The sequence below is a fragment of the Ranitomeya variabilis genome, chromosome 1 (genome assembly GCF_051348905.1).
Source record: "Ranitomeya variabilis isolate aRanVar5 chromosome 1, aRanVar5.hap1, whole genome shotgun sequence".
NCBI lineage: Eukaryota > Metazoa > Chordata > Amphibia > Anura > Dendrobatidae > Ranitomeya > Ranitomeya variabilis.
The window spans coordinates 25285739-25311988 of NC_135232.1; the positions used below are offsets into that span (position 1 = coordinate 25285739).

Consider the following 26250-nt stretch of genomic DNA (forward strand, 5'->3'; position numbering starts at 1 on the left):
TGCACAATTCTGTACTAAATGGTAAAAAAGTAACTGAGAGACTTGTTTATATGGCTGCTTCTTCTATACAGACAATACAGTAGGGAAGTGTGTGCTCCAATATGGCCTCCTCTATACAGACTATACAGGAAGGAAGTGTGTGCTCCAATATGGCCTCCTCTATACAGACAATACAGGAGGGAAGTGTGTGCTCCAATATGGCCTCCTCTATACAGACAATACAGGAGGGAAATGTGTGCTCCAATATGGCCTCCTCTATACAGACAATACAGGAGGGAAATGTGTGCTCCAATATGGCCTCCTCTATACAGACAATACAGGAAGGAAGTGTGTGCTCCAATATGGCCACCTCTATACAGACAATACAGGAGGGAAGTGTGTGCTCCAATATGGCCTCCTCTATACAGACAATACAGGAAGGAAGTGTGTGCTCCAATATGGCCTCCTCTATACAGACAATACAGGAAGGAAGTGTGTGCTCCAATATGGCCTCCTCTATACAGACAATACAGGAGGGAAGTGTGTGCTCCAATATGGCCTCCTCTATACAGACAATACAGGAGGGAAGTGTGTGCTCCAATATGGCCTCCTCTATACAGACAATACAGGAGGGAAGTGTGTGCTCCAATATGGCCTCTTCTATACAGACAATACAGGAAGGAAGTGTGTGCTCCAATATGGCCTCCTCTATACAGACAATATAGGAAGGAAGTGTGTGCTCCAACATGGCCTCCTCTATACAGACTATACAGGAGGGAAGTGTGTGCTCCAATATGGCCTCCTCTATACAGACAATACAGGAGGGAAGTGTGTGCTCCAATATGGCCTCCTCTATACAGACAATACAGGAGGGAAGTGTGTGCTCCAATATGGCCTCCTCTATACAGACTATACAGGAGGGAAGTGTGTGCTCCAATATGGCCTCCTCTATACAGACAATACAGGAGGGAAGTGTGTGCTCCAATATGGCCTCCTCTATACAGACAATACAGGAGGGAAGTGTGTGCTCCAATATGGCCTCCTCTATACAGACAATACAGGAAGTGTGTGCTCCAATATGGCCTCCTCTATACAGACAATATAGGAAGGAAGTGTGTGCTCCAATATGGCCTCCTCTATACAGACTATACAGGAGGGAAGTGTGTGCTCCAATATGGCCTCCTCTATACAGACAATACAGGAGGGAAGTGTGTGCTCCAATATGGCCTCCTCTATACAGACAATACAGGAGGGAAGTGTGTGCTCCAATATGGCCGCCTCTATACAGACAATACAGGAGGGAAGTGTGTGCTCCAATATGGCCGCCTCTATACAGACAATACAGGAGGGAAGTGTGTGCTCCAATATGGTCTCCTCTATACAGACAATACAGGAGGGAAGTATGTGCTCCAATATGGCCTCCTCTATACAGACTATACAGGAGGGAAGTGTGTGCTACAATATGGCCACCTCTATACAGACAATACAGGAGGGAAGTGTGTGCTCCAATATGGCCTCCTCTATACAGACAATACAGGAAGGAAGTGTGTGCTCCAATATGGCCTCCTCTATACACGCAATACAGGAAGTGTGTGCTCCAATATGGCCTCCTCTATACATACAATACAGGAAGGAAGTGTGTGCTCTAATATGGCATCCTCTATGCAGACAATACAGGAGGGAAGTGTGTGCTCCAATATGGCCTCCTCTATACAGACAATACAGGAGGGAAGTGTGTGCTCCAATATGGCCTCCTCTATACAGACAATACAGGAAGTGTGTGCTCCAATATGGCCTCCTCTATACACGCAATACAGGAGGGAAGTGTGTGCTCCAATATGGCGGCCTCTATACAGACAATACAGGAGGGACGTGTGTGCTCCAATATGGCCTCTGTTGTGAATTCTGTTGTGGGTTCTGCTCTTGGGCTCCCTCCTGTGGTTATAAGTGGTAGTGCTGCTGTTTGTCCTTCACAGCAGTCATCAGGTGCGACCACTTTGGACAGGGCTATTTAGTCTGGCCTCACCCTTTGGTGAGTGCCAGTTGTCCATTGTTTTCTGGGGAATTCACATCTCTGCTTGGTTTCTCCTGCTGGATTGTCCAAATCATCAAAGATAAGTCCTGGCTTTGTTTTTGCAGTCCACATGCGGTGGACTTTATAGTTCAGTGAATTGCTATGTTTTTTCTTGTCCAGCTTTGTCTGTGTAAGGATTTATTCAGCCAAGCTGGAAGCTCTGGAGTTGCAGAGTTACCCTCCATGCCTTTAGTTAGGTGTGGAGATTTTTGTATTCTCTGTGGTGGATTTTTGTAGTATTTTAATACTGACCGCATAGTACTCTGCCCTGTCTTTTCTTTCTAGGTAGCGTAGCCTCCTTTTCTAAATTCTGTTTTCAGTCTGTGTTTGTAATTTCCCTCTCCTCTCACAGTCAATATTTGTGGGGGGCTGTCTGTCCTTTGGGAATTTTCTCTGAGGCAAGATAGTTTTCCTGTTTCTTTCTTTAGGGGTAATTAGTCCTCCAGCTGTGACGAGGTGTCTAGGGAGTGACAGGAACATCCCACGGCTACTTCTAGTTGCGGTGTTAAGTTCAGGGTCTGCGGTCAGTATAGAGGCCACCTACTCCAGAGCTCGTCCATGCTGCTCCTAGGCCACCAGAACATAACAGTACAACTGGCCCACAATGAGTTAACCGCCTCTCAAAAGAAGGGAAAGAAAGTGCTGAGCCATTTTTTTTTCTGTACTCTGTGGGTTTTTTTTTTTCCCTCTTTACCTCTGGGTGGCTCAAGAGTTAAGCGCTGATATGGATGTTCAGGGACTTGCTTCTCGTGTGGATCAACTTGCTGCTAGAGTGCAGGGTATTTCTGATTATATCGTGCAGACTCCTGTTTTGGAGCCTAGAATTCTTACCCCTGATCTGTTTTTTGGGGACAGGTCCAAATTTCTGAGCTTTAAAAATAATTGTAAACTGTTGCTCTAAAGCCCCGTTCCTCTGGTGATCCCATCCAGCAGGTAAAAATTGTCATATCTCTGTTGCGTGGTGACCCTCAGGATTGGGCATTTTCCCTGGAATCTGGGAATCCGGCGTTGCTTAATGTAGACACCTTTTTTCAGGCGCTTGGGTTATTGTATGATGAACCTAATTCTGTGGATCATGCTGAGAAAACCTTGTTGGCCCTGTGTCAGGGTCAAGAAGCGGCAGAATCGTATTGCCAGAAATTTAGAAAATGGTCTGTGCTTACTAAATGGAATGAGGATGCTTTGGCGGCAATTTTCAGAAAGGGTCTTTCTGAATCTGTTAAAGATGTTATGGTGGGGTTCCCCACGCCTGCAGGTCTGAGTGATTCTATGTCTCTGGCCATTCAGATTGATCGGCGCTTGCGTGAGCGCAGAGTTGTGCACACTATGGCGTTGTCTTCCGAGCGGAGTCCTGAGCCTATGCAGTGTGATAGGATTGTGTCTAGAGCTGAACGACAAGGATTCAGACATCAGAATAGGTTGTGTTTTTACTGCGGCGATTCTGCTCATGTTATTTTTGATTGCCCTAAGCGTGCCAAGAGAATCGCTTATTCCGTTACCATCAGTACTGTACAACCTAAATTTCTGTTATCTGTGACCCTGATCTGCTCATTATCGTCATTTTCTGTCATGGCATTTGTGGATTCAGGCGCTGCTTTAAATTTAATGGACTTAGAATTTGCCAGACTTTGTGGTTTTCCCTTGCAGCCTTTGCAGAGTCCTATCCCTTTGAGGGGCATTGATGCTACACCATTGGCTAAAAATAAACCTCAGTTTTGGACACAGTTAACCATGTGCATGGCGCCAACCCATCAGGAAGATTGTCGTTTCCTGGTGTTGCATAATTTGCATGATGCTATTGTACTGGGGTTTCCATGGTTACAGGTACATAATCTGGTGTTAGATTGGAAATCTATGTCTGTGACATTGGGGTTGTCAGGGGGTTCATAATGATGTTCCTTTGATGTCAATTTCCTCCTCCCCCTCTTCTGAAATTCCTGAGTTTCTGTCAGATTTCCAGGGTGTTTTCGATGAGCCCAAGTCCAGTTCCCTTCCACTGCATAGGGACTGTGATTGTGCTATTGACTTGATTCCATGCTGTAAGTTTCCTAAGGGCCGACTTTTCAACCTGTCTGTGCCTGAACATACCGCCATGCGGAGTTATGTTAAGGAGTCTTTGGAGAAGGGACATATTCGGCCATCTTCTTCTCCATTGGGAGCAGGTTTTTTTTTTGTTGCCAAGAAGGATGGCTCCTTGAGACCCTGTATTGATTATCGCCTCTTGAATAAGATCACGGTCAAATTCCAATACCCTTTACCTCTGCTTTCCGATTTGTTTGCCAGGATTAAGGGGGCTAGTTGGTTTACTAAGATTGACCTTCGAGGGGCATATAATCTTGTTCGTATTAAGCAGGGTGACGAATGGAAAACTGCGTTTAATACGCCCGAAGGCCATTTTGAATACCTTGTGATGCCATTCGGGCTCTCTAATGCTCCATCTGTTTTTCAGTCCTTCATGCATGATATATTTCGGAATTATCTTGATAAATTCATGATTGTATATTTGGATGATATTTTGATTTTTTCCGATGATTGGGAGTCTCATGTGAAACAAGTCAGGATGGTATTTCAGATCCTTCGTGATAATGCTTTGTTTGTGAAGGGGTCTAAGTGCCTCTTTGGAGTACAGAAGGTTTCTTTTTTGGGCTTCATTTTTTCTCCCTCATCTATAGAAATGGATCCGGTTAAGGTTCAGGCCATTCATGATTGGATCCAGCCCACATCCGTGAAGAGCCTTCAGAAATTTTTGGGCTTTGCAATTTTTTATCGCCGTTTCATTGCCAACTTCTCCAGTGTGGTTAAACCCCTGACCGATTTGACGAGGAAGGGTGCTGATGTGACGAATTGGTCCTCTGCGGCTGTCTCTGCCTTTCAGGAGCTTAAGCGCCGATTTACTTCTGCCTCTGTGTTGCGTCAGCCGGATGTTTCTCTTCCTTTTCAGGTTGAGGTTGATGCTTCTGAAATTGGGGCAGGGGTCGTTTTGACTCAGAGTAATTCTGATGGTTCCTCGATGAAACCGTGTGCCTTCTTCTCTCGGAAGTTCTCGCCTGCGGAACGCAATTATGATGTCGGTAATCGTGAGTTGTTGGCTATGAAGTGGGCATTTGAGGAGTGGCGACATTGGCTTGAAGGAGCCAAGCATCGCGTGGTGGTCTTGACCGATCATAAGAATCTGATTTACCTCGAGTCTGCCAAACGGCTGAATCCTAGACAGGCTCGATGGTCCCTGTTTTTCTCTCATTTTGATTTTGTGGTCTCGTATCTTCCGGGTTCTAAGAATGTTAAGGCTGATGCCCTCTCTAGGAGTTTTTTGCCTGATTCCCCTGGGGTTCTTGAGCCGGTTGGCATTCTGAAGGAGGGGGTGATTCTTTCCGCTATCTCCCCTGATTTGCGACGGGCTCTTCAGGAGTTTCAGGCTGATAAACCTGACCGCTGTCCAGCGGGGAAACTGTTTGTTCCTGACAGATGGACTAGTAAAGTGATTTCTGAGGTTCATTGTTCTGTGTTGGCTGGCCGTCCTGGGATTTTTGGTACCAGAGATTTGGTTAGTAGGTCCTTTTGGTGGCCTTCTTTGTCACGGGATGTGCGTTCTTTTGTGCAGTCCTGTGGGACTTGTGCGCGGGCTAAACCTTGCTGCTCCCGCGCCAGTGGGTTGCTTTTGCCTTTGCCGGTCCCTGAGAGGCCTTGGACGCATATTTCTATGGATTTTATTTCGGATCTTCCTGTTTCCCAGAGGATGTCGGTTATCTGGGTGGTCTGTGACCGGTTTTCTAAGATGATTCATTTGGTACCTTTGCCTAAATTGCCTTCCTCTTCTGAGTTGGTTCCGTTGTTTTTTTTTTTACCTTTAATGTTTATTTTATTTTCAAAAGTTAACACATAACAACACGAACATAAAAAAAAAAATTCTAATACAAATTATAATTACAAAAAAAAATTAAAAAAATTATTGTAACAACTGTTTTAAGACAGATAGTATTTACTCACTGTCCAGGTTTGCCAAATCTTTGCTACCTTTTTTCTCCTAGTACGAGACTGAGACAACAATAGTTCATATTTACAATTCACATTCAACTTTTCGGTCAGCTCTTTTAGGGTTGGAGGAAAGGTCTCCTTCCATTTTCTAGCCAACAGTATCCGAGCCGCTATCAATATATGTGATATCAACCCTCTAATTTGTTTAGGAAATATTTCCAAACCAATGTGTAAGATCGCCATTGAGGGTGTAATTTGTGCCATTACCCCTGTAATCTCCATAATCAGCTTCAGCACGCCACCCCAGAAGGATAAAAGCCTCGGGCACGAATACCAAATATGTCTCTGGTTGCCTACTTGTCCACATCCTCGCCAACATAAATGGGAGGATTGCGGATTAAATTTTGCAATTCTCTCTGGGCATAGATACCATCTCATTTGAGTTTTCTTTAATTGTTCCACGTGATTTATACACGATGACACTCTCTTAACCTCCTTTATACTATTTCCCCATAGTTCTAATTCTAATACCTCCCCTAACTCTAGCTCCCATTTTTTTCATATAAGGCAGTTTAATCTCTTCAACTGAGCTAATTAAAGATCTATAAAACACTGATATTCCTTTTATAGTTGGGCCTGATGTTGTTATAAATTTTCCCATCTTTCCCTCTCCCGTAGTACCAGAATATCTCGCTATTGCAATTTTATTTAGAAAATTCCTAATTTGTAAATACTGATAGAAATATTTTCGTATTCCAGTGTGTTTATTGGCTAATTGATCAAAAGGAATAACTCCAGTGATTTCCATTATGTCTGCTAAAATTTGAATACCTGCCCCTCGCCAATGTTGAAGGTTTAAATAAGGAATATGGGGCTCAATGGCAAATATTGACAATGATTCACATGGTATCCCCCGCAGCGAGGGCATTAACAGTCTCCATAACCGGATTGCCGCCTGCATTGTTGGCATTAAGGGGGAGGTAGGTCCAATTTGAATTAACTCTGTCTCTAGCGCCAGACGCGTGGAACCCCGTCTAGAGTAAAATTTTTCTATCTGCATCCATCTGTGGTTTCCAGTCATCTGCCACCATTCTTTTAAACCCACTAATATTGAGGCTCTATGATATGCCATTAGATCCGGAACTCCCATCCCCCCTGCTTCCATAGGTAGATATAGAAACGCCCTAGTTCCGTTGTTTTTTCAGCATGTGGTTCGTTTGCATGGCATTCCGGAGAATATTGTATCCGATAGAGGTTCCCAGTTTGTTTCCAGGTTTTGGCGGTCCTTTTGTGCTAAGCTGGGCATTGATTTGTCTTTTTATTCCGCATTTCATCCTCAGACAAACGGTCAAACCGAGTGAACTAACCAGACTTTGGAGACTTATTTGAGATGCTTTGTGTCTGCCGATCAGGATGATTGGGTGGCTTTCTTGCCATTGGCCGAGTTTGCCCTTAATAAATCGGGCTAGTTCGGCTACCTTGGTTTCGCCCTTCTTTTGCAATTCTGGGTTTCATCCTCGTTTTTCTTCAGGGCAGGTTGAGTCTTCTGATTGTCCTGGGGTGGACTCTGTGGTTGACAGGTTGCAGCAAATTTGGGCTCATGTTGTGGACAATTTGGTGTTGTCTCAGGAGGAGGCTCAACGTTTTGCCAACAGTCGTCGGTGTGTGGGTTCCCGGCTTCGGGTTGGGGATTTGATCTGGTTGTCTTCCCGTCATGTCCCTATGAATGTTTCTTCCCCTAAATTCAAGCCTCGGTTTATTGGTCCTTACAGGATTTCTGAGATTATCAATCCAGTGTCTTTTCGTTTGGCCCTTCCAGCCTCTTTTTCCATCCAGAATGTTTTTCATAGATCTTTGTTGCGGAAATATGTGGTGCCCGTTGTTCCCTCTGTTGATCCTCCTGCCCCGGTGTTGATTGATGGGGAGTTGGAGTATGTTGTGGAGAAGATCTGGGATTCTCGTTTTTCAAGACGGAAGCTTCAGTATCTTGTCAAGTGGAAGGGTTATGGACAGGAGGATAATTCTTGGGTTGTTGCCTCCGATGTTCATGCTGGCGATTTGGTTCGTGCCTTCCATTTGGCTCGTCCTGATCGGCCTGGGGGCTCTGGTGAGGGTTCGGTGACCCCTCAAGGGGGGGGTACTGTTGTGAATTCTGTTGTGGGTTCTTCTCTTGGGCTCCCTCCTGTGGTTATAAGTGGTAGTGCTGCTGTTTGTCCTTCACAGCAGTCATCAGGTGCGACCACTTTGGACGGGGCTATTTAGTCTGGCCTCACCCTTTGGTGAGTGCCAGTTGTCCATTGTTTTCTGGGGAATTCACATCTCTGCTTGGTTTCTCCTGCTGGATTGTCCAAATCATCAAAGATAAGTCCTGGCTTTGTTTTTGCAGTCCACATGCGGTGGACTTTATAGTTCAGTGAATTGCTATGTTTTTTCTTGTCCGGCTGTTTGTGTAAGGATTTATTCAGCCAAGCTGGAAGCTCTGGAGTTGCAGAGTTACCCTCCATGCCTTTAGTTAGGTGTGGAGATTTTTGTATTCTCTGCGGTGGATTTTTGTAGTATTTTAATACTGACCGCATAGTACTCTGCCCTGTCTTTTCTTTCTAGGTAGCGTGGCCTCCTTTTCTAAATTCTGTTTTCAGTCTGTGTTTGTAATTTCCCTCTCCTCTCACAGTCAATATTTGTGGGGGGCTGTCTGTCCTTTGGGAATTTTCTCTGAGGCAAGATAGTTTTCCTGTTTCTTTCTTTAGGGGTAATTAGTCCTCCGGCTGTGACGAGGTGTCTAGGGAGTGACAGGAACATCCCACGGCTACTTCTAGTTGCGGTGTTAAGTTCAGGGTCTGCGGTCAGTAAAGAGGCCACCTACTCCAGAGCTCGTCCATGCTGCTCCTAGGCCACCAGAACATAACAGGCCTCCTCTTTATAGACAATACAGGAAGGAAGTGTGTGCTCCAATATGGCCTCCTCTATACAGACAATACAGGAGGGAAGTGTGTGCTCCAATATGGCCTCCTCTTTATAGACAATACAGGAAGGAAGTGTGTGCTCCAATATGGCCTCCTCTATACAGACAATACAGGAGGGAAGTGTGTTCTCCAATATGGCCTCCTCTATACAGACAATACAGGAAGTGTGTGCTCCATTATGGCATCCTCCATACAGACAATACAGGAGGGAAGTGTGTGCTCCAATATGGCCTCCTCTATACAGACAATACAGGAAGTGTGTGCTCCAATATGGCCTCCTCCATACAGACAATACAGGAGGGAAGTGTGTGCTCCAATATGGCCTCCTCTATACAGACAATACAGGAGGGAAGTGTGTGCTCCAATATGGCCTCTATACAGACAATACAGGAGGGAAGTGTGTGCTCCAATATAGCCTCCTCTATACAGACAATACAGGAGGGGAGTGTGTGCTCCAATATGGCCTCCTCTATACAGACAATACAGGAAGTGTGTGCTCCAATATGGCCTCCTCTATACAGACAATACAGGAGGGAAGTGTGTGCTCCAATATGGCCTCTATACAGACAATACAGGAGGGAAGTGTGTGCTCCAATATAGCCTCCTCTATACAGACAATACAGGAGGGAAGTGTGTGCTCCAATATGGCCTCTATACAGACAATACAGGAGGGAAGTGTGTGCTCCAATATGGCTGCCTCTATACAGACAATACAGGAGGGGAGTGTGTGCTCCAATATGGCCTCCTCTATACAGACAATACAGGAGGGAAGTGTGTGCTCCAATATGGCCTCCTCTATACAGACAATACAGGAGGGAAGTGTGTGCTCCAATATGGCCTCCTCTATACAGACAATACAGGAGGGAAGTGTGTGCTCCAATATGGCCACCTCTATACAGACAATACAGGAGGGAAGTGTGTGCTCCAATATGGCCTCCTCTATACAGACAATACAGGAGGAAAGAGTGTGCTCCAATATGGCCTCCTCTATACAGACAATACAGGAGGGAAGTGTGTGCTCCAATATGGCCTCCTCTATACAGACAATACAGGAAGTGTGTGCTCCAATATGGCCACCTCTATACAGACAATACAGGAGGGAAGTGTGTGCTCCAATATGGCCTCCTCTATACAGACAATACAGGAGGGAAGTGTGTGCTCCAATATGGCCTCCTCTATACAGACAATACAGGAAGTGTGTGCTCCAATATGGCCTCCTCTATACAAACAATACCGGAGGGAAGTGTGTGCTCCAATATGGCCTCCTCTATACAGACAATACAGGAGGGAAGTGTGTGCTCCAATATGGCCTCCTCTATACAGACAATACAGGAGGGAAGTGTGTGCTCCAATATGGCCACCTCTATACAGACAATACAGGAAGTGTGTGCTCCAATATGGCCTCCTCTATACAGACAATACAGGAAGTGTGTGCTCCAATATGGCCTCCTCTATACAGACAATACAGGAAGTGTGTGCTCCAATATGGCCACCTCTATACAGACAATACAGGAAGGAAGTGTGTGCTCCAATATGGCCTCCTCTATACAGACAATACAGGAGGGAAGTGTGTGCTCCAATATGGCTGCCTCTATACAGACAATACAGGAAGTGTGTGCTCCAATATGGCCTCCTCTATACAGACAATACAGGAGGGAAGTGTGTGCTCTAATATGGCCTCCTCTATACAGACAATACAGGAAGTGTGTGCTCCAATATGGCTGCCTCTATACAGACAATACAGGAAGCGTGTGCTCCAATATGGCTGCCTCTATACAGACAATACAGGAAGCGTGTGCTCCAATATGGCCTCCTCTATACAGACAATACAGGAGGGAAGCGTGTGCTCCAATATGGCCGCCTCTATACAGACAATACAGGAGGGAAGTGTGTGCTCCAATATGGCCTCCTCTATACAGACAATATAGGAGGGAAGTGTGTGCTCCAATATGGCCTCCTCTATACAGACAATATAGGAGGGAAGTGTGTGCTCCAATATGGCCACCTCTATACAGACAATACAGGAAGCGTGTGCTCCAATATGGCCTCTATACAGACAATACAGGAAGTGTGTGCTCCAATATGGCCTCCTCTATACAGACAATACAGGAGGGAAGTGTGTGCTCCAATATGGCTGCCTCTATACAGACAATACAGGAAGTGTGTGCTCCAATATGGCCTCCTCTATACAGACAATACAGGAGGGAAGTGTGTGCTCTAATATGGCCTCCTCTATACAGACAATACAGGAAGTGTGTGCTCCAATATGGCTGCCTCTATACAGACAATACAGGAAGCGTGTGCTCCAATATGGCTGCCTCTATACAGACAATACAGGAAGCGTGTGCTCCAATATGGCCTCCTCTATACAGACAATACAGGAGGGAAGCGTGTGCTCCAATATGGCCTCCTCTATACAGACAATACAGGAGGGAAGCGTGTGCTCCAATATGGCCGCCTCTATACAGACAATACAGGAGGGAAGTGTGTGCTCCAATATGGCCGCCTCTATACAGACAATACAGGAGGGAAGTGTGTGCTCCAATATGGCCTCCTCTATACAGACAATACAGGAGGGAAGTGTGTGCTCCAATATGGCCTCCTCTATACAGACAATACAGGAGGGAAGTGTGTGCTCCAATATGGCCTCCTCTATACAGACAATACAGGAGGGAAGTGTGTGCTCCAATATGGCCTCCTCTATACAGACAATACAGGAGGGAAGTGTGTGCTCCAATATGGCCTCCTCTATACAGACAATATAGGAGGGAAGTGTGTGCTCCAATATGGCCACCTCTATACAGACAATACAGGAAGCGTGTGCTCCAATATGGCCTCCTCTATACAGACAATACAGGAAGTGTGTTCTAAAATATGGCCACCACAGAAAGATTCAAAATTAGAAATATCCCCAAAAATGAAATTTTTTTATATTACATAGTTTTGCAGGAGATGCCTGCCGCCGTCTTGCTGCTCTCTCCGGTGATCCATTATCCTCTTTAAGTGTTTCTTGTGCTCAGTCGTTGCAGCTCGCAGCCCATGACGGACCCCAGAGTGACCCCGTGACTGGCGCCGTGGGGCGAGCAGCACAATTATGTTTTCCTCAGCCCCTACATGACCTTCCCTGAGAGGGTCACAGGTACATCTCTTGCTGCGGTGGTTGCTCTATCAGCTCCGTCCCCCGCCACACACAGACCTGCTAACCTTTTCCTGCTCTTTCCTTTCCAGAGCAAAGTGGGTAAAAGGAAATTACAGAATTTACAAGGGACGGTGTTTATAATTAATATACGATATTCAGAGACGTAACACACACAACTGCTGCATTGATGCATTCAAGGCTCGCTCACTCTGGGGTTTCCATGGTAGCATGTTGGTAACAGAAGGTCACATGACAGAAAATTCATTCACTACCACGACAACCCCAGAGCAAGCACATTCTACTTTTTTTTTTTTTCGCTTATCTGCGATTTTAAATGCTCAAAAATTTTCTTCTTTGGTTATTCAAAATTTTTTTTAGTACTTTTATGATTCGAGGGGAATCATTTTCATGTCACTTTTATATTTGTATGTTTTACTTTTTTAATGGTATCAAGGTAAAATGTAATGGGAAAAAATATTATATGTCCGTTTTTCCGATAGAAGACTCAAAACGCCACTAAAATACGGTTTAGATTTTTATAAACTGCATTTTTTATTTTGTAAATTGTGCTTTAATTTAGTTTTAATTACATTTTTTCAGCCTTCTGAGTTATAATTATTTTTTAGATTGTCATCATTCATTCATACATTTTTATTTTATCATCAGATGTTTGGGTTGAGATAGACTAAAGATAAATGTAACTTAGTGAATATATTTTTAGATACAGAAAAATCTTTTTATACATCTGTTTGGGTTGTACCCAGATGATTGGTATAACTAAGAAGTGGAGTTCAAAGCTTTGCCAAGCCCCAGAAGAAGCCGCAGTGGCGAAACAAAAGTGGCTTTTTTTTGAGGATTTAGATTCTGTTTTTAATGGATCTTTTTTAAGTACAATAAAAGTACCTATCGGAATCACCTCTGCCACCTGCATAGACATGGAAAACCCAAACAGCCGAATCTGTCCAACAAAAACAAGTCACCACTCTTCTCCCAAGTCGCAGGAAAAAATGAAAATGCAGCTGGTTACACACACAAAGGTAAACTGCAGAAATAAAATAGCGTCCTGCGCAGACCAAGGACTTCGATAAAGAGATTCAGCATTCAAGGTGTTACTGGATTCCCATAACAGGTTATACTTTGTTCTATCTTTCTTCTTCTGGGGATAAAATTATTCAGCTTTGCTTTATCACTCGAGAACGATTATTAAGAGCAAAGGCCAAAAATACCAACAATTGTGAAGTCCTGTGATACAAAGTGGTTAATTGTACGAAGAAAAATTCATAAAACATCATGTAAATCCCAACTCGCGTTTCACCAGTGCGGCTTCTTCTGGGGCTTGGCTAAGCTATGAACACCACCTCATATTTATATCAATCATCCATATTCACCGCAAACACATACATAGAAAGTTTTTTCTTTATGTAAAAAATATTCACTAAATGACATCTATGTTTTTTTTCTGTCTGAACGCAAACATTTCATGATAGAACAAAAAATGAATCCATGAAAGATGACAAGCTAAAAAATAATTATAGCCATGCGAAATTTAGCTTGAGTCAAACCTTTTATTCTATCATGAGGTGCTTGTGCTATCAGAGTAAAGATAGGAGGTAACTTAATGAATATATTTTAGATACAGAAAAATATGGAGTGGAGTTCAAATCTAGGTAAGCCTCAGAAGAAGCCGCAGTGGCGAAACGTGAGTCGGGCTTTACTTGATGTTTTCGAGTCTGTTTTTTTTATATCTTTTATAAGTATCAAAAAATACATGGCACAAGGAACCTAAATATTTAATATCTTCATCGTTTTGGGACGGTGATAACGCAAAGCTGAATAATTTTATCCCCAGAAGAAGTACAATAGAGGAAACCAAGCTCTTCTGGGAACCCAGTAACACCTTAGAAGTGGACTCACTGGTTCGGAATCTCTCCTGCCGAGTCTTTAGTCTGCACATGTTATCTCTGTATCTCTATGTCTGACAGTTGCTCTTCTCCATTTTTCAAGACTCCTAACTTTAATATTTCTCTTGATGGACCTGATTCGGGACAAGTTGTTTGCAGGACAGGCTATAGATTATATTGGCACCACTATAGGATATATGACTTATTTTGATCGCTTTTTTTATCTTTTATTTTTGCATGATTGTGGCAATTAAAATACGACAATTCTGGCATTTACCGCTCGGATTATTTGATTTTCTATTATTACAGATCGGGCTATTGCAGAACAAGTATGTTTATAGTTCCAGTGGTCGGAGTGGGACATGGAGATGGGAGTAACCATTTAAATAATAATGTTTGGGTATTGGTGCAACTTAACAGATTGCAAAGTCAAGGTAGCCCAGACCAAGATGAAAGACGGGAATAGAAGATAAAAATCTGTTCACACCTAAAGGTTTTCTGCAGATCCGTGACAAAGCACAGCAATAAGCATGTAAGGGACTGCCATGGGCTCCCCCCTCCACATTGGAAAGGGTGAAACGCTGCCTATGAAATCTGCACCGCGGGTCAATCTCAGCTGCCGATTTGCTTTACGGAGCGCGAACGGGACAACAGTCCATTAATCAGGACCGGACACCCACGGCGTATCCACCACACACTGCAACTACACACGAACACCAGAGCGTGAGCGGTACTCACAGGAATCATCCAGTTGGCCAGATCTCCGTATTTCGACACCTGCATGGCGCCCAACATCGTCAAATCCACATGTCCCCTATGTGGGAAACACAGGAGGAAAATATTGGAAACTTCACTCCTTACTCTCTTAACTTAGCGAGAGCAGGCAGCATGGGAACAGACGACTCACCCTCTAATCATGGCAAAGGAGTCGTCACTGGAGAAGTACGCGGCTCCTGGAAGAACAGTCACTGTCTCTTTACCTAAAATAAAGGACACAGCAATCATGCAAGTCATTACTCATCTGTATTATACCCCAGAGCTGCACTCACTATTCTGCTGGTGCAGTCACTGTGTACATACATTACATTACTGATCCTGAGTTACATCCTGTATTATCCTCCAGAGCTGCACTCACTATTCTGCTGGCGCCGTCACTGTGTACATACATTACATTACTGATCCTGAGTTACATCCTGTATTATCCTCCAGAGCTGCACTCACTATTCTGCTGGTGCAGCCACTGTGTACATACATTACATTACTGATCCTGAGTTACATCCTGTATTATACCCCAGAGCTGCACTCACTATTCTGCTGGTGCAGTCACTGTGTACATACATTACATTACTGATCCGGAGTTACATCCTGTATTATACTCCAGAGCTGCACTCACTATTCTGCTGGTGCAGTCACTGTGTACATACATTACATTACTGATCCTGAGTTACATCCTGTATTATACTCCAGAGCTGCACTCACTATTCTGCTGGTGCAGTCGCTGTGTACATACATTACATTACGGATCCTGAGTTACATCCTGTATTATACCCCAGAGCTGCACTCACTATTCTGCTGGTGCAGTCACTGTGTACATACATTACATTACTGATCCTGAGTTACATCCTGTATTATACCCCAGAGCTGCACTCACTATTCTGCTGGTGCAGTCACTGTGTACATACATTACATTACTGATCCTGAGTTACATCCTGTATTATCCTCCAGAGCTGCACTCACTATTCTGCTGGCGCCGTCACTGTGTACATACACTACATTACTGATCCTGAGTTACATCCTGTATTATACCCCAGAGCTGCACTCACTATTCTGCTGGTGCAGTCACTGTGTACATACATTACATTACTGATCCTGAGTTACATCCTGTATTATCCTCCAGAGCTGCACTCACTATTCTGCTGGCGCCGTCACTGTGTACATACATTACATTACTGATCCTGAGTTACATCCTGTATTATACTCCAGAGCTGCACTCACTATTCTGCTGGTGCAGTCGCTGTGTACATACATTACATTACGGATCCTGAGTTACATCCTGTATTATACCCCAGAGCTGCACTCACTATTCTGCTGGTGCAGTCACTGTGTACATACATTACATTACTGATCCTGAGTTACATCCTGTATTATACCCCAGAGCTGCACTCACTATTCTGCTGGTGCAGTCACTGTGTACATACATTACATTACTGATCCTGAGTTACATCCTGTATTATCCTCCAGAGCTGCACTCACTATTCTGCTGGCGCCGTCACTGTGTACATACACTACATTACTGATCCTGAGTTACATCCTGTATTATACCCCAGAGCTGCACTCACTATTCTGCTGGTGCAGTCACTGTGTACATACATTACATTACTGATCCTGAGTTACATCCTGTATTATACCCCAGAGCTGCACTCACTATTCTGTTGGTGCAGTCACTGTGCACATACATTACTGATCCTGAGTTACATCCTGTATTAAACCCCAGAGCTGCACTCACTATTCTGCTGGTGCAGTCACTGTGTACATACATTACATTACTGATCCTGAGTTACATCCTGTATTATACCCCAGAGCTGCACTCACTATTCTGCTGGTGCAGTCACTGTGTACATACATTACATTACGGATCCTGAGTTACATCCTGTATTATACCCCAGAGCTGCACTCACTATTCTGCTGGTGCAGACACTGTGTACATACATTACATTACTGATCCTGAGTTACATCCTGTATTATTCTCCAGAGCTGCACTCACTATTCTGCTGGTGCAGTCACTGTGTACATACATTACATTACCGATCCTGAGTTACATCCTGTATTATACCCCAGAGCTGCGCTCACTATTCTGCTGGTGCAGTCACTGTGTACATACATTACGTTACTGATCCTGAGTTACCTCCTGTATTATACCCCAGAGCTGCACTCACTTTAGTAACCTGAACCATCCGTACCTGCATTGATAAGATCGGGATCCACTTCATCTTTCGTGGGATACGGGCCCTGGAAACATATGTGCACATTTAGTGTCCAGTCTGTTATATTCTAACCCTGCAGCTTTGTGGTTACAGCAGAGAGGTAACAAGTTACCCTGCAATCCATCATTTGGATCGCGGTCTTGTGCCGCTCCTGCTCCCTCTTTCCGCTCCCTCCTCCTGCTCCCTCCTCCTCCCCGCAGACACAGCGGGTCAATCTGATGGAAATATGGGGGTTTGGCGACTTTGCTCTGAGGTGTACAATGAATAATAACGGTGTAACATACCAAGCCCAGGACGCCATTTTCACTCTGTAGGTGAACGGTGATGTCCTTCTTGATGAAGTTACTCGCCAGATTCGGAATTCCGATCCCCAGATTTGCTGAAATTTTGCGAGTGAAGGAGGAATCAATAATGACACAATGACAATATAAATGGCTTCCAATAAATGTGGGATCCCCCGGAAAAAAGCAATAAGCAGACCATGGAATAGAGGCAACGGGTGTGAGCACTAGGAGGCAGCACTATTACACCAGGTGTGAGCACTAGGAAGCAGCACTATTACACCAGGTGTGAGCACTAGGAGGCGGCATTATTACACCGGGTGTGAGCACTAGAAGGCGGCATTATTACACCAGGTGTGAGCACTAGGAGGTGCCACTATTGCACTACATCTGTGCACTAGGAGGCAGCACTATTACACTGGGTGTGAGCATTAAGAGGCGTCACTATTACACCTGGAGTGAGCACTAGGAGGCAGCACTATTACACTGGGTCTAAGCACTAGGTGGTGGCATTATCACACCTGGAGTGAACACTAGGAGGCGGCACTATTGCACTGGGTCTGTGCACTAGGAGGCAGCACTATTACACCGGGTGTGTGCACTAGGAGGCGGCACTATTACACCGGGTCTGAGCACTAGGAGGCAGCACTATTACACCAGGTGTGTGCACTAGGAGAAATAAGCCCAAAATGGAGGGTAAATTCCTAAATTTCTCCACCATGCTCTACACCACCGTGGGGAGAGCTTACAGGGCGAAAATGTATCAACAAAATGTACTTAGGACACTCCTAACAAACTCATTCAGTTTGAGAGAACCAGGTAGCACAGACCAAAAACTGATGTGGATCTCTCAGACGTCATATACCGCCATAAAGTGCATAGTGCAAAAGTGTAAGGGCATTTAACCGAGGGTATAGCTGGAGAAAAAAACGATCCTTAAAAACGAAAAAAATTGTGTGTCAGGATGAGCTCCAACAGCTCCAACACCAGCTCACGTAAGTCAGGATCCAGATTGCTGGATTCCAGAAAAAACCTAGAGGCCCGCATCCCATCCACATGGCGGATGCTAGTGTATAAAGATTCCACATCCACCGTCACTAGTAACATATCCCTCTCCACGACAAGGCCATCAACCCATCTCAGGACGTCCGTAGTGTCCCTGACATAGGAGGGCAGCGTCTCAACCTGTGGTTTTAAATAATATTCAATAAATTTGCATGTTGCATCCACCTTGGATGCCGCTCGTGATGCATTACCTGGCCAGGCGAGTGGCGGACATGCGCCGCAACAGGTGGAAGTATTACTTATTAGCGGGGGACCTATAAATAATGCCTCCGGATATCCAGCAGCACCGCCCCCTGACGAAGCCAACGCGAAACGCGCGTTGGGGCAACGGTGTGGATCCCTGTCTGACGCCAATACATGGGTAAGAACTTGGAGGGTAATCTGTGATGCTTATGACATTTTTGAGCCTGTGTACAGGGCTCACCAACTTGTCTTTTACGTTTTTACTATACCCTTGGTTAAATGCCCTTACACTTTTGCACTATGCACTTTATGGCGGTATATGACGTCTGCGAGATCCACATCAGTTTTTGGTCTGTGCTACCCAGTTCTCTCAAACTGAATGAGTTGTATTCGTATGTTTATTGACCTGTATATATTCGAATTTTGTGACTTTGTGATTTAATAAAATTGTATTTAATTATCTATGGACATGTACTCCATTGCTTTTTTGTATGTGTGCACTAGGAGGCGGAACTATTACACTGGGTCTGAGCACTAGGAGGCGGCACTATTACACCGGGTCTGAGCACTAGGAGGCAGCACTATTACACCAGGTGTGTGCACTAGGAGGCGGCACTATTACACTGGGTCTGAGCAATAGGAGGCGGCACTATTACACCAGGTGTGTGCACTAGGAGGCGGCACTATTACACTGGGTCTGAGCAATAGGAGGCGGCACTATTACACCAGGTGTAAGCACTAGGAGGCGGAACTATTACACTAACCAATGGTACAATGCAGAAGTATTCCAGTTCGTAGTATCGGAGATCAAGCAATGGCGTGTTCAGCTCCCACTGTGCGACTTAAAGGGAATGTCCACATTTTTCCTGAAAGTGTGCAGATACTCTATGTGACTGCAGACTAGTGGAACCACGCAGCGTGCTGTCAGATGTGCGCTTTTAGATGCAGCATCTACGGCGTTGATCGGCTGGGACTTATGCTAGATCACACCCGCCGTAGGTGCCTGCTGTGTTATACAGCCGGCGTCCGCGCCATGTATAGAGCGAGCTCGCGCCTAAGCTTGGTCCATACAATTCTTTCCGTCTATATGGATTTCAGTCTACAACACCTTCCCAGGTTGCTCTATGTCATCATCACTGGAGCCCCATAGCAGGACCCAATACCTACAAGTTTGTGGAGTACAGCTTTGGACTATTCCCAAGGGTCCAACAAAAGGGACTAACAAAAAAAAAAATAATAAAAACTATCATCTCCGGGCATGTACCGGGCTCCTGAGGTAGCGGCATGACCCCCCCACATAAAGGATACCATACATCCCATCCTGGAACTCCAGGGCGGCTCGTCTGATGATCCGCTCTCTCACAAGGTCAGACTCCTTCTTCGGTTTCGGCGCGGCGTTTTCGGCTTTCTGTATCGTGAGCCTCTAATGAAGACAGGAAGGCGAAGGCAGGGAAGAGACGCCATTAGCGCTAGAACAAGTGGTCAATGCCAGACGAGGTCACGGAGCAGACCTGAAAGAACGTCATTACAAGGAGCAGGCCGGGAAATAATGAGCCGAGCTCCTTCCTGCCATGATCAGAGGAGACCATGACGGTGGCCGAGAACATTGTGTCCGGGGGCCATTATACAGCAGCCATGATCTAACGAGCCACATCACATCATACCTCGATTTTCTTCTGATAGTTGTCGCCCCTAATGATCCGATCCACGTAGATGCTGGCAATGTGGATGTCTTCTGCCGCAAAACTTCCGGTGTCCACGATCTCCTCCACCTGAAAGCATCAAACGTGACACTGAAAAAAAATCACAAGGTGAGGATCCGGTCCACTAATACGGAAAAAAGCAAAGGAGGCGAGAAAATGGGCAGTAAAGACCCCAAATCTGCAGCTGGGGCTCCGGCACCTTAACACAGAGCTGCTCAACCTCCGTGTGCTGCCGTACAGCCGCCAATCTGGGGTACGGAGACATTCAGATTACCGCTAAAAATAAAGGTTCTGTACTTAGAGGGAAATGTTCACCGACAAAAATCAGTTTTACAAAAATTAGAAAAAAAACGCAAATTAGAAATGTAGTATAGTTCTTCTGATTCGCCATGTGACATGTAGGGCATTACAGAAGCTTAGGTATCCATAGTTACGACCACTAACAACTAACTCATTATATGAGTGCTCATAACCATGGATACCTAACTACTGCAAAGTCACACATTGGGTAATCGACATAGCGAATCAGAAGAACTATACTACATTTCTAATTGGAGGTATTTTCTAAATATCTTGGAGATGGGAATACTCCTTTACCCCCTTACTGACATCGGATGGAATAGTACGTCCGATGTCATCTCCCTTGCTTTGATGCAGGGCTCTGCGGTGAGCCCGCATCAAAGCCGGGACATGTCAGCTGTTTTGAACAGCTGACATGTGCCCACAATAGCGGCGGGTGAAATCGCGATTCACCAGCCGCTATTAACTAGTTAAATGCCGCTGTCAAACGCAGACAGCGGCATTTATCTACCGCATCCGGCCGGGCGGCCGGAAATGACGTCATCGCCGACCCCCGTCACATAATCGGAGGTCAGCGATGCTTCTGAATGGTAACGATAGAGGTCCTTGAGACCTCTATGGTTACTGATCGCCGGTGGCTGTGAGCGCCCCCCTGTGGTCGGCGCTCACAGCACACCTGATTTTCTACTACATAGCAGCGATCTTATGATCGCTGCTATGTAGCAGAGCCGATCGTGCTGTGCCTGCTTCTAGCCTCCCATGGAGGCTACTCAAGCATGGCAAAAGTTAAAAAAAATGTGAAAAAAATAAAAAAAATATAAAAGTTTAAATCACCCCCCTTTTCGCCCCAATCAAAATAAATCAATAAAAAAAAATCAAACCTACACATATTTGGTATCGCCGCGTTCAGAATCACCCGATCTATCAATAAAAAAAAAGATTAACCTGATCGCTAAACGGCGTAATGAGAAAAAAAATCAGAAACGCCAGAATTACGTTTTTTTGGTCGCTGCGACATTGCATTAAAATGCAATAACGGGCGATCAAAAGAACGTATCTGCACCGAATTGGAATCATTAAAAACGCCAGCTCGGCACGCAAAAAATAAGCCCTCAACCGACCCCAGATCATGAAAAATGGAGACGCTACGAGTATCGGAAAATGGCGCAATTTTTTTTTTTTTTTTTTAGCAAAGTTTGGAATTTTTTTTCACCACTTAGATAAAAAATAACCTAGACATGTTTGGTGTCTATGAACTCGTACTGACCTGGAGAATCATAATGGCTGGTCAGTTTTAGCATTGAGTGAACCTAACAAAAAAGCCAAACAAAAAACAAGTGTGGGATTGCACTTTATTTGCAATTTCACCGCACTTGGAATTTTTTTCCCGTTTTCTAGTACACGACATGCTAAAACAATGATGTCGTTCAAAAGTACAACTCGTCCCGCAAAAAACAAGCCCTCACATGGCCATATTGACGGAAAAATAAAAAAGTTATGGCTCTGGGAAGGAGGGGAGCAAAAAACGAAAACGAAAAAAGCTCCGGGGGTGAAGGGGTTAAACATAAACATACGTAGCAAATATGGACACAGGACTTGAAGAAATGGTCTTCAAACTGCTCGAGTGAAAAAAAATTAGAGACCACCTTTATAATAATGATGCAGTCATTTGTGTATACAGCTCCAATGCAGATCTATGGGTCTCCATGGTAACAGAGAGAAAAAGAGCCTAAGTTTATGTAGGCGTGAAGAAAGGAGTGAACAGCAGTATGTGCAGACTACATGCGGAATGTTTGTAGTCTGTTGCCATGGAGACAAATAGATTTATATATTGCAAAGTGGTGCTTAACCGCTGGGAAACCATCAACAAGCGCAATCACAATGGCACGGACACATACAGCGGCCACCTGTGCCTCGTCTAAAAATCATGTGTGCAGCGATGTGACCCTGACTATCACACATGACCGCTGCAGCCAATCACTGGCGTCAGTGATCACATGGGAGGACAGAAAGTGATCGACTGCAGGGAAGTAAACAAAGCGCGAGTAAACGTACGGCGCCACGTAACGCCGCAGCTGGCACTTACCTCCACCACCGTCACTTTGGCGGCTTTACACATCGGCTGGTTGAAGTTTCTCGCCGTTTTCCTGTTTATTAAAAAAAAAAAAAAGAGTCAATTACGTTACAATGATGTCCACGGCCGGATCATGGCGGATGCAGCAGAGCTCAGTTTGCTGCGCAGGTCCGCGCCGCTTCTACATGGCCGACCCATTCTGTAATGACACAGCAGTGGGGGCATTCACAGGGCATGCGCCTTCAGGATGGACAGTGGGGGGCGCTCATGAGACATGCCCTTTATGGAGGTATAATGGCGGCCGGGGGCTGCACGATCAACCCGGGAAACCGGTCATTGGCTATACATATCCCCTGCAGCGGCCACTACTGGTGAAACATGGCATTACACGCGGCCTTTCCTCCCTTTTGGTCTCCTACATTACTAATGCCAGATATTCAGCTCATGGTCGCACCTGAATACGACGTTCCCGGCACGATCCGCTTTCCAGGCTTTCACCAGTGCAAAGTCTCCAGTGATGGAGTTCTCCATAACAAAGTGGCGGCCATTAAATTCCTTCACCTGGGAGAGAAAAGTCTCATTAGAATGCCAATCCATCTCTGCTGCACAACCACACAGACTCCATGAACTGACCATTTTGGACTGTAAAGACTGATATTTTTTTGGGAACTGTGCTGGCATTGATCATTTGCCAATGTTAAAAAGAACATAAATGTCGCCCCCTCCCCCACCGAACCTCCACTAGCAGATTCTCAGTTATCTCATTATGCAGCCGGCAATGCACAGTACAACACAAAAGCTTTAGAAAGCAAAAAGTGTAAAATGTTTACAAAAACCCAACTGCAAAAATTATTTTTTTCCCCAAAATACAAGAACCTAAGTGTCTCCATGTCCTTCCATGGAGAGAAATCTGATCAAATGCACAAAGCAAATGTTATCTGCTGCAAGAGCGCCACCTAGTGGAGACGCAGAGCAACATCTCCCACACCTCTGCCTGAATACGGCAGCGAACGACGCACTTCACATTCATGGAAAGACAAAACGAATAGAAACCCTGAAAACACTGATATCTTATAAGATGTGAATCCTGTGTTATCTACTGTATATAGAGGTGTTATCAGCCATTGTACAGGAGGAGGAGGTGAGCTGTGATATCACCTATTGTGAATGGTGGATCCTGTGTTATCTACTGTATATAGAGGTGTTATCAGTCATTGTACAGGAGGAGGAGGTGAGCTGTGACATCACCTACTGTGAATGGTGGATCCTGTGTTATCTACTGTATATAGAGGTGTTATCCGTGATTGTACAGGAGGTGGAGGAGGTGAGCTGTGACATCACCTATTGTGAATGGTGGATCCTGTGTTACCTGCTGTATATAGAGGTGTTATCAGTCATTGTACAGGAGGAGGTGAGCTGTGACATCACTTATTGTGAATGGTGGATCCTGTGTTATCTACTGTATATAGAGGTGTTATCAGTCATTGTACAGGAGGAGGTGAGCTGTGATATCATCAATTGTGAATGGTGGATCCTGTGTTATCTACTGTATATAGAGGTGTTATCTTATCAGTCATTGTACAGGAGGAGGTGAGCTGTGACATCACTTATTGTGAATGGTGGATCCTGTGTTATCTACTGTATATAGAGGTGTTATCAGTCATTGTACAGGAGGAGGTGGGCTGTGACATCATCTATCGTGAATGGTGGATCCTGTTATCTACTGTATATAGAGGTGTTATCAGTCATTGTACAGGAGGAGGAGGTGAGCTGTGACATCACCTATTGTGAATGGTGGATCCTGTGTTACCTGCTGTATATAGAGGTGTTATCAGTCTCGGTAATCCAGTCCGTGATGATAACCAAACTGCTGAAAAATCTCGTGTGAAGATGAGGAAGTGAGAGATAACACATAGCGGCCATTGTGGATATAGAATGTGAAATGAAAAATGTTAAAAAAATAATATTTTCAAACAGGCATTAAACATAAAAAAATAGATTTAAAGAATATGTCCTTTTCTGGTGACACATTCCCTTTAAGTATCCGCAGCGTCACCGAGATCAGGAGAGAAGAACATTTCTGAAGTCGATCATTTTATGGCTCCCGGGAACCTGCAGCAATAAAGTAACAGCGAGAGACGAGACATAAATCCTCCTCACCTCTTTCGGCTCGCTGGCGATCGCTATGCTGCCATCTTTATTATACTTTATAGGCGCCCCTCCTTCCTGGATTAATGTGCCGTAACCCGTGGCGGTATAAAAGGCTGGAATCCCTGCGCCACCGGCCCGGACCTTCTCCGCCAGTGTCCCCTGGAGGGGGATAAGAAAACACAATTTCTCGGTGAAACATTTATTTTTCTATAACAAGAAAATCTTTTTCCATTAAGTGGAGTTAGAAAGCAGGAAAATCGTGTAAGAGGTCAGCGGGGCGCAGGTGGAGCGTAACGGACGACCAAGTGTGCGGCCAGTAACAGACCTTGAACAAGCAGGGGATGATCAGAATTTTGCAGCCCAATGGTGTAAAAGTCCCCATCCCACAACTTGCAAGACCTAGCAAAAGTCGTCTCTTTTCAGGGGGCACGGGGGGGCCGTTGTGACCAACTTTGCTAAAAAGTGTCATTTAGGAAAATCGCCTGTCTGTTAAAAAAAAAAAAGCCCCCAAGACTGGCGATAGGTCCGCTTTAATTATCCACGAGGGTCCGATCTCTGATCACCACCAGTGCTGTTGTGCTGCATTGCCTTTAGTCTTTTTTTCTGTACCGCGGTTTCCCTGGCCACCTGATGCATCATGACTCCATTCAGCTGAACAGGGCAGGCAGCAGTTACCTGGTTGGCGGCCAGGAGCGTTGTTGAGCTGTGAAGCCCCTTCATTGTCAGAATCAAGTTAGACCCCCATCAATCCTAGAAATATGACACTACTTTAAATAAAAGGTACCGCCTGAGGTGCAATGTTGTGGGATAATTTTTGACCTATAGTGGGTGCAAGGGTTGCAGTCTGGAACAATACCATTAAAGACCTGTGATGGTTAATGGCCGTGCTGGAGATTTTGCATTGGAGCACACGAGATTCACGTTACGCCATAGTGTGACATATATAATACCGTTATTACAGTACTGTGATGGTAGTCTTGTGTGTATATGTGACTGTGGGGTCGGATTTATGCACTTGGACATTATACCGGGGTACACTAGGCCATGTCAAAGATCGCTTTTTGCCGCCAGATTAATGCATTGCGACCCGTAAGGTACTGCGACCGCTGCAAGCAAGTCACACAAAAAAAAAAGTCCATCTGACTCTGTGCAACTTGCTTGTTGTGCTACCTTGCAGGTCACAATGTGATCCCATTAACCTGCAATATATCAGCGGCATAAAGCGATCTTTGGACGCGCAACAAGCGTCACGGCAAAAGTTACCGCGTAGCCCCACTTTCACTCCGTATGCTCCACCTATAAGAACCAGAGTGAGACGCTAAGGACGGGTCACCTGCGGGACGAGCTCCACTTCCAGCTCTCCTTGGAGATACTGCCTCTCAAACTCCGCGTTCTCGCCCACGTAGGAGGACACCATGCGCTTGATCTGCTTGGTTTTCAGGAGTAAGCCCAGGCCGAAGTCATCCACTCTGCGAAAA

The 26250-nt window shown here is 45.0% G+C and overlaps 1 protein-coding gene across 2 annotated transcripts in view; it reads right to left on the reverse strand.

Annotated features, from left to right (window-relative positions):
• OXCT1 (3-oxoacid CoA-transferase 1) overlaps positions 1-26250 on the reverse strand; it is a 71094-nt gene that overhangs the window by 28453 nt on the left and 16391 nt on the right. For both annotated transcript variants that reach the window (XM_077281414.1, XM_077281415.1), the window contains 10 exons: positions 26106-26241; positions 24782-24931; positions 23076-23182; positions 22634-22694; positions 20209-20316; positions 19853-19967; positions 17300-17394; positions 16992-17040; positions 14939-15011; positions 14770-14845 (listed from right to left, as the gene is read on the reverse strand). In XM_077281414.1, coding sequence (XP_077137529.1) covers positions 14770-14845; positions 14939-15011; positions 16992-17040; positions 17300-17394; positions 19853-19967; positions 20209-20316; positions 22634-22694; positions 23076-23182; positions 24782-24931; positions 26106-26241 — 970 coding nt within the window. The remainder of the gene's footprint in view (positions 1-14769; positions 14846-14938; positions 15012-16991; positions 17041-17299; positions 17395-19852; positions 19968-20208; positions 20317-22633; positions 22695-23075; positions 23183-24781; positions 24932-26105; positions 26242-26250) is intronic.